At 47.3% G+C, this 9,447-nt stretch overlaps 1 protein-coding gene across 2 annotated transcripts in view; it reads right to left on the bottom strand.

Moving 5' to 3' along the window:
* The window catches only part of LOC139563439 (neurexin-3a-like), a 650,445-nt gene that overhangs the window by 76,300 nt on the left and 564,698 nt on the right, over positions 1-9,447 (bottom strand). For both annotated transcript variants that reach the window (XM_071382111.1, XM_071382110.1), the window contains 2 exons: positions 5,971-6,060; positions 3,925-4,232 (listed from right to left, as the gene is read on the bottom strand). In XM_071382111.1, coding sequence (XP_071238212.1) covers positions 3,925-4,232; positions 5,971-6,060 — 398 coding nt within the window. The remainder of the gene's footprint in view (positions 1-3,924; positions 4,233-5,970; positions 6,061-9,447) is intronic.

Genomic DNA, 9,447 nt, shown 5'->3' with positions numbered 1-9,447 from the left:
AGTATCCCCTGACAGTTCCACCACACACACCATTAACTAAGCCCACACAGAGTTATAGCCCTACAGTTGTATAGTCCTGCTACACTTAAACACGCCTTCTAGAGACATAGTAATGAGACGGGGAGTGTATGAATACATTGATTGAAGGCCACTCAACCCATTGAGCACCAGTCAGCTTCGAGGGCGTCTCTCTCTACAGTCACAGCGGTCAGATAGTCTGCCACCATGTACTGTCTGATTAGGGCCAAAATAGCATTTCATTTTACTTTAAGATTGTGTCATGTTTTCCAAATAGATAATATCATTACATTTTGTTTGGCCAGATTAGGACGGTAAAGGATTTAGTTTCCCTCTCTGTCTCTCTCTCCCTCTCTCTCTCTCCCTCTCTGTCACTCTCTGTCTCTCTCCCTCTCTCTCTCTCTCTCTCTCTCCCTCTCCCTCTCTCCCTATCTCTCTCTCTCCCTGCTGTCTCTCTCCCTCTCCGTCTCCCTCTCTCTCTCTCTCTCTCCCTCTCCTTATCTCTCCCTCTCCGTCTCTCTCCCTCTCTGTCACTCTCTCCCTCTCTGTCTCTCTCCCTCTCCGTCTCTCTCCGTCTCCGTCTCTCTCCGTCTCTGTCACTCTCTCCCTCTCTGTCACTCTCTCCCTCTCTGTCACTCTCTCCCTCTCTGTCACTCGCTCCCTCTCTGTCACTCTCTCCCTCTCTGTCACTCTCTCCCTCTCTGTCACTCTCTCCCTCTCTGTCACTCTCTCCCTCTCTGTCACTCTCTCCCTCTCCGTCACTCTCTCCCTCTCCGTCTCTCTCCCTCTCCGTCTCTCTCCCTCTCCGTCACTCTCTCCCTCTCCGTCTCTCTCCCTCTCCGTCTCTCTCCCTCTCCGTCTCTCTCCCTCTCCGTCTCTCTCCCTCTCTGTCTCTCTCCCTCTCCGTCTCTCTCTCTCTCCCTCTCTCTCTCCGTCTCTCTCTCTCTCTCTCTCAGTCTCTCTCTCTCTCTCCGTCTCTCTCTCTCTCTCTCGCTGTCTCTCTCTCTCCGTCTCTCTCTCTCTCTCGCACTCTCTCTCTCTCTCAAATATCTTTATTGGCATGGAAAGTGTGGGTTGGACATTCGAGGGCATGGGCTCACCCACTTAGAGCCAGGCCCAGCCAATCAGAATGAGTTTTCCCCACAAAGTGCTTTATTACGGAGAGAAATACTCCCCATCTCTTTCTCTCTCTCTCTCTCTCTCTCTCTCTCTCTCTGGGTTTGATTGGTTTGATGCCTGATCAGCCAGAGTGGGAGAGAGGAAGTGGATGTGATTAACACAGCTCTCCTGTACGTGTCACTTCTCCTCACCGAAGCTATTCATCACTTGCTCCAGATTGACCTCCACAGGAAATTCATCCTCGATTAAATTGAAAAAAATAAATAATAATAACATTTTCCCTCCTCTGGCCTCCTTTGATATTTTTTTTTGATAGAGTACCTGCAGTTGAGCACCCCAAGCCACTCAAATCTCCCATTTCTAATCTCTCTCTCTCAACCTCTCTCTCTCTTTCTCATCTTTCGTTTGTCTGTTTTCTTTTTTTCTCCGCTGATGGCCTCTTTTGATTTGCATATCATTTCCACGTAGTCCAACCAGAGAAGACAGGGTTTGTGACACCTGGCTGAGTTACTACGGTAACATTAACAGTTTCTTTTTTTTGTGACACTAACTATGAACATACATAGAGACCTGGGTTAGCATGACAGTAACTATGAACAGACATAGTCAACAGCTCTGGGTTAGTGTGACAGTAACTATGAACACACACAGACATAATACTTGTGTTAGCGTGACAGTAACTATGAACAGACATAGAGACCTGGGTTAACGTGACAGTAACTATGAACAGACATAGAGACCTGGGTTAGCGTGACAGTAACTATGAACAGACATAGAGACCTGTGTTAGCGTGACAGTAACTATGAACAGACATAGAGACCTGGGATAGCGTGACAGTAACTATGAACAGACATAGAGACCTGGGTTAGCGTGACAGTAACTATGAACAGACATAGAGACCTGGGTTAGCGTGACAGTAACTATAAACAGACATAGAGACCTGTGTTAGCGCGACATTAACTATGAACAGACATAGAGACCTGGGTTAGCGTGACAGTAACTATGAACAGACATAGAGACCTGGGTTAGCGTGACAGTAACTATGAACAGACATAGAGACCTGGGTTAGCGGGACAGTAACTATGAACAGACATAGAGACCTGGGTTAGCGTGACAGTAACTATGAACAGACATAGAGACCTGGGTTAGAGTGACAGTAACTATGAACAGACATAGACAACAGACATGGGTTAGTGTGACAGTAACTATGAACAGACATAGACAACAGACATGGGTTAGTGTGACAGTAACTATGAACAGACACAGACAACAGTTTTGGGTTAGCGTGACAGTAACTATGAACAGACATAGAGACCTGGGTTAGCGTGACAGTAACTATGAACAGACATAGAGACCTGGGTTAGCGTGACACTAACTATGAACATACATAGAGACCTGGGTTAGTGTGACAGTAACTATGAACAGACATAGACAACAGACCTGGGTTAGTGTGACAGTAACTATGAACAGACATAGACAACAGACCTGGGTTAGCGTGACAGTAACTCTGAACAGACATAGACAACAGACCTGGGTTAGCGTGACAGTAACTATGAACAGACATAGAGACCTGGGTTAACGTGACAGTAACTATGAACAGACATAGAGACCTGGGTTAGCGTGACAGTAACTATGAGAAGACATCGAGAACTGGGTTAGCATGACAGTAACTATGAACAGACATAGAGACCTGTGTTAGCGTGACTGTAACTATGAACAGACATAGAGACCTGGGTTAGCATGACAGTAACTATGAGAAGACATAGAGAACTGGGATAGCATGACAGTAACTATGAATAGACATAGAGACCTGGGTTAGCGTGACAGTAACTATGAACAGACATAGAGACCTGGGTTAGCATGACAGTAACTATGAACAGACATAGAGACCTGTGTTAGCATGACAGTAACTATGAACAGACATAGAGACCTGGGTTATAGTGACACTAACTATGAACAGACATAGATACCTGGGTTAGCGTGACACCAACTATGAACAGACATAGATACCTGGGTTAGCGTGACACTAACTATGAACAGACATAGAGACCTGTGTTAGCGTGACAGTAACTATGAACAGACATGGAGACCTGGGTTAGCGTGACAGTAACTATGAACAGACATATATACCTGGGTTAAAATCAAATGAAAACATAGAAACCTTTGCCCCTGCAGCGCCGGATGGGCGAGTTTGACAGGTATGACAGACAGGCAGGGTTTCTATAGTGTTCTCTTTCCCTGGCCTCATTTAGTGGAATAAAAAAAGCTTGAAAAAAACTGGTATCTGGGCTAGGTGGTTATTAAGCAGGCAGAGATGATGAAGGGCTAATTCCTCCATCTAGACCACAGGGCCTCTGAGCGTGCCTCTGTCCCAGAGAGAGGGAGTAGATGGGGCTGTCGCGGTCCACCACACACAGCTGTTCAGGGGACATGTATTGTATAGGGAACACTGTCCTCCCCTCTCCTCTTCTCCCCGTTCCATCCGCTGCCTTCCCCTCTCCTCTCCTCTCCTCCACGCCCCGTCCCCTCTCCTCTCCCTCCCCTCCCCTCTCCTCTCCTCCCATCCCTTTACCCCCCTCCTTCCTGTCCCTATCCCCTCCGCTCTCCTCCCCGTCCGCTGCCCTCCCCTCCCATCCCCCCCTCCTCCCCGTCCCTATCCCCTCCGCTCTCCTCCCCGTCCGCTGCACTCCCCTCTCCTCCCATCCCCCCCTCCTACCCGTCCCTATCCCCTCCGCTCTCCTCCCCGTCCACTGCCCTCCCCTCTCCTTTCCCATTCCTGAGCCCTACCTGTATTGTGGGAGAGGAGCGGTGCTTGCGGGTGGTGGTGGTGGACATGGTGGTGGTGGTCTCAATAAAGGTGGTGGATAACTCGGGCGGCTGGGCGGTAGTGCGGGCCGACCCGGCCACAGAGGGCGTGTCACCCATCAACCGGACGCTGCCATTGATTTTGATGTTGGGGTTGCCCTCGGCGGCCATGTTGAGGACCTTCAGGCCATTGTAGTAGAGGCCGGACAGCTGTCCCTGGAAGGGCCGACTGCGGTCGCTGCCACCGATGGTCACCAAGGCCTGGGTATTGAATATGGTAAGCTGCCGGCCTAGAGGAGGAAACCAGACAAATAGTCATTCACATCAAGGAATAACAACGGACAGAGCAGCAAAATAAGGTTCCTGCTTTTTCATTCAGTGTCTAAACAGTTGTTGAGATGTTGTCAGGTTAGAAAATAAATAGAACCTTTGTGACTTTACGGTGTGTGTGTGTGTGTGTGTGTGTGTGTGTGTGTGTGTGTGTGTGTGTGTGTGTGTGTGTGTGTGTGTGTGTGTGTGTGTGTGTGTGTGTGTGTGTGTGTGTGTGTGTGTGTGTGTGTGTGTGTGTGTGTGTGTGTGTGTGTGTGTGTGTGTGTGTGTGTGTGTGTGTGTGTGTGTGTGTGTGTGTGTGTGCCCGTTTGTGTTCATGTGTGTACGGTAAATATATGTTTCCATGTGTACTTAAAAGTCCTTGCCAATCAAAAGGTCATGATGAGGTGGGTCGTAAAAAAAACATTCATGGTGAAACTATGAACAAAGGTCAACTGAGGAGGCTATAAGTATCCTGGGGATCCAGAAAGCTAACCCAACATATACAGGGTCAATGCTTCTGGCTATCACTGTAGAAAGGGCATAATGTTGTTATCTGTAATTATGCGACAGGGATGTGAGCTAAGGCTGAGAAAGGGGGAGAGAGAGGGATGGAAAGAAAAGGAGAGGAAAAGGTCAAAGCTTCATGTCCGTCTCCTCAAACTGGCCCTTTGGGACGGCGTCTGATCAGCAGTATCTAAAAAGGCTAGAGCTGTTGCCAAAACTATGAAGACAAAGAATGGGTTATGTTTAAAAGGCTAAGGCTAGCTGAAGCTAGAAAACAAGGGTAGGAGCTGATGTTTAAAAGGAATAATGCTGAAGATAGAAAGAAGGGGCAGGAACCTGATGTTAAAATGGGCTAATCAGGGGCAGGAACCTGATGTTAAAATGGGCTAATCAGGGGCAGGAACCTGATGTTAAAATGAGCTAATCAGGGGCAGGAACCTGATGTTAAAATGGGCTAATCAGGGGCAGGAACCTGATGTTAAAATGGGCTAATCAGGGGCAGGAACCTGATGTTAAAATGGGCTAATCAGGGGCAGGAACCTGATGGAGAAAAGAAGTACACCACAAGGGGCTGTGAACCTTCAAATGAGTCAAATAATTTCTAAAATGATATATACAGTACATGCCAAATCTAAGTAGTAACACCCACTTAACACATCTTCATAATCTTAAAGTTTAAAACGACAAATGGTAAAACTCGACCTAGAAGGTATTGCGTAAATTGTTAACCCGCTAGGAAATCATTTTCCCAGTTTCATGCAGTAATTCTCCAATTGTATTAACATAGCACTCTGGTTAATGAATTAATAAATTATTGTTCTTCAAACTATTATTATCTGACTCAATATTTTAGATGTATGACTGCATGGTGATTCATGCATTAGATGCCTTCACTTCTGTTTGAAATGGCATTCAGGTTTTAATGGATGTTAAAGTGACATTAGGAGATACTTCATTATTTAATTTTAATTTTATTAAGTATATGAGTATATGAGTATATGAAATACGATATTATTGTGTAATATTCATTTGCAGTCCATTTAACTGAGTAGAGTGTTTATGAATTATCATGGGATTTACGTTTTTAAAAGTGTGTTCGAGTTTGACAAAAAAAAGTGGGAAAATGAGCTACATTTCAGCAGGAAAATCCAAAAAGAAAAAGTTCAATTTTGAGTTCAATAGAAGATCATTTTAAAGTTGTGTTAAGTTTACCTTTCTCCTGTAGCCAATCCACTACTGGCCGGGCGTATTTCAACGGGAATTTCTTAGTGGCAATTTCAAGACGTTCATTATCGGTCGTCGCTGTAAAAAACAACATTTTAAACATTAATAAACAGTTTGTATTTGGCATTTTAACACGTTTTAACACATGTTCACTTCAAACTTTTCGTTTCATGCAAGTATTTAAAAAAATGAATAGCAGGTTAGAATGAATGTGTTGTTTATGAGATAGCTGAAGGGTTATCAGCAAAGTGATAACAAACATTAAAAGTCATTTGCTGCTCTGCTGGATTTCATGACATCTTGTTCATAGGGGACAGAAGCACCTCTATATTTGTGCATTCAATTAATTTAAACATCGACAAACACATTTAGAACCGAGGCACCATAAAAATCTACTTTTAGGATGAAGGGTATTCTAGTATCTTGAAACTCACAGAACAGTTCCACTGCACATTCACCATGCAACCATTCCATATTATTAGCATCCAGTCCATATGCATTAAGGTGCACTTTGGAACAGGTTGTATCTTAAGTCCTGCCCTGTATCTTCCTATCTTTTCCATCCCCCAATTGAGACCACCACTTCTGCAAGGATAGAGACAGTAGGTAGCTGTGTGTGGGTGTGTGTATGGGTGTGTGTTGTGGGGGTGTGGGTGTGTGTTGTAGGCGTGTGTGGGTGTGTGTCGTGTGTATGTGTGTTGGCTGTGTGTTGTGTGTGTGTTGTGTGTTGTGGGCGTGTGTGTTTGTGTTTGTCATGCTCTTTACCCTGCCCGCTGAAATGGGAGCCTCATTCTGGAAGATTTACCCTCAGTATCTCCAGGAGACAATGGCAGCCCGGGTCCTTTATCTGGCAATCCGCACCGCTCTTATTTAATCGCAGGATTAGATGCCCGGCTCATACTGGAAGGCTTATCTCTCTCCCTCCCTCCTTCCATCCATCCCTCCTTCCCTCCGTTTCCCGCAGCCCCCCAGTAGAGATTTATAGGGGCGTGAGATTCGGTTTTCGATAGCAGTAATTGTGTTTGGCTTGTAGGGTACACCAGTATTCATCCCACACCTAGAGACGACCCAATCACCGAGAGACGACCCCATCACCTAGAGATGACCCCATCACCTAGAGACGACCCCATCACCTAGAGACGACAACATCACCTAGAGACGACCCCATCACCTATTCTGTGCAGATAAAGGTGGCCCAAGGTATTTCTTATCAAAACACAGCCGCTCCCCCGGTCTTTCTCTGTCTCTCTCTCTTTCCATCTCTTTCTCATTCTCTCTCCCTTTCTCTATGTATTGTCAGGTTTTCTGTCAGTGACAGCGGAGCGTCCATGTTGTGAACCGTTTTGTAGTGCGTCAGGCAGCATCAAAGGTCTCAACATGGACCACCGCTGTCGTCCTACCCATGGACACGGAAGACATATCGGATCCCGAGAACAGAGCAGATTTTCCCCGGCACAGAGATCCACCGGAGACTCCTCCTTATCGGCTCCCAAACAGAGCCGTAAGCCGCAAGACCTGTCAACCAATCTGATCACTGCTGATAGGAGGTCAATTCTCCCTACTTGTCAAGTTCTGAGACACCGGCTTGATGCAGTTTGCAAGACAAAGGGGAGAAACAGGTCTGAGAGGCAGGCTGTATCGTTCCCTTCCCTCGTCTCCATTGTGTGTTGAGCCAGTTGCAGAAAGCTAGAGGGAAAATAGACCTGCGAAGGTGCGACTATCACAGGACGGCTCAGACGAAGCACAGCCTTATTCACATGAAACAGGATGGGCCTGTGCAAATGCAATCGTCCTTAAACGCGCAGTGTGGCTTCTGAATGCAGCTCCTGATAAGCTAGGAGGAGGTGCAGTGTGGCTTCTGAATGCAGCTCCTGATAAGCTAGGAGGAGGTGCAGTGTGGCTTCTGAATGCAGCTCCTGATAAGCTAGGAGGAGGTGCAGTGTGGCTTCTGAATGCAGCTCCTGATAAGCTAGGAGGAGGTGCAGTGTGGCTTCTGAATTTCAGCTCCTGATAAGCTAGGAGGAGGTGCAGTGTGGCTTCTGAATGCAGCTCCTGATAAGCTAGGAGGAGGTGCAGTGTGGCTTCTGAATGCAGCTCCTGATAAGCTAGGAGGAGGCGCAGTGTGGCTTCTGAATGCAGCTCCTGATAAGCTAGGAGGAGGCGCAGTGTGGCTTCTGAATGCAGCTCCTGATAAGCTAGGAGGAGGCGCAGTGTGGCTTCTGAATGCAGCTCCTGATAAGCTAGGAGGAGGCGCAGTGTGGCTTCTGAATGCAGCTCCTGATAAGCTAGGAGGAGGCGCAGTGTGGCTTCTGAATGCAGCTCCTGATAAGCTAGGAGGAGGTGCAGTGTGGCTTCTGAAAGCAGCTCCTGATAAGCTAGGAGGAGGTGCAGTGTGGCTTCTGAATGCAGCTCCTGATAAGATAGGAGGAGGTGCAGTGTGGCTTCTGAATGCAGCTCCTGATAAGATAGGAGGAGGTGCACTGTGGCTTCTGAATGCAGCTCCTGATAAGTTAGGAGGAGGTGCAGTGTGGCTTCTGAATGCAGCTCCTGATAAGCTAGGAGGAGGCGCAGTGTGGCTTCTGAATGCAGCTCCTGATAAGCTAGGAGGAGGCGCAGTGTGGCTTCTGAATGCAGCTCCTGATAAGCTAGGAGGAGGCGCAGTGTGGCTTCTGAATGCAGCTCCTGATAAGCTAGGAGGAGGCGCAGTTTGGCTTCTGAATGCAGCTCCTGATAAGATAGGAGGAGGCGCAGTGTGGCTTCTGAATGCAGCTCCTGATAAGATAGGAGGAGGTGCAGTGTGGTTTCTGAATGCAGCTCCTGATAAGCTAGGAGGAGGCGCAGTGTGGCTTCTGAATGCAGCTCCTGATAAGCTAGGAGGAGGTGCAGTGTGGCTTCTGAATGCAGCTCCTGATAAGCTAGGAGGAGGTGCAGTGTGGCTTCTGAATGCAGCTCCTGATAAGCTAGGAGGAGGCGCAGTGTGGCTTCTGAATGCAGCTCCTGATAAGCTAGGAGGAGGTGCAGTGTGGCTTCTGCATCCAGCTCCTGATAAGCTAGGAGGAGGTGCAGTGTGGCTTCTGAATGCAGCTCCTGATAAGCTAGGAGGAGGCGCAGGGTGGCTTCTGAATGCAGCTCCTGATAAGCTAGGAGGAGGTGCAGTGTGGCTTCTGAATCCAGCTCCTGATAAGCTAGGAGGAGGTGCAGTGTGGCTTCTGAATGCGGCTCCTGATAAGCTAGGAGGAGGTGATGCTATTTCAAGGCAATTTGCCGCAGAGTATTTCTTCTCTTTTGCTTTTCTCTCTTCGCCACAACAAGCCTGACTCTGGCAGTAGATCCCTATCTCTCTAGCTATACCTCACAGATAAGAAAATGGTCCGAGGCAATGAACCACTGTTTGGAGTGCTTTGTCTGTTTTAGTACTACCTGAACAGAACGAGTGGTTCCTGGTGAATACTGAAAAATCCTAAA

This window comes from Salvelinus alpinus, chromosome 34, assembly GCF_045679555.1.
Source record: "Salvelinus alpinus chromosome 34, SLU_Salpinus.1, whole genome shotgun sequence".
Taxonomy (NCBI): Eukaryota; Metazoa; Chordata; class Actinopteri; order Salmoniformes; family Salmonidae; genus Salvelinus; species Salvelinus alpinus.
Note: the sequence above shows the minus strand (reverse complement) of the source record. Positions and strands in the feature narration are given on the sequence as shown.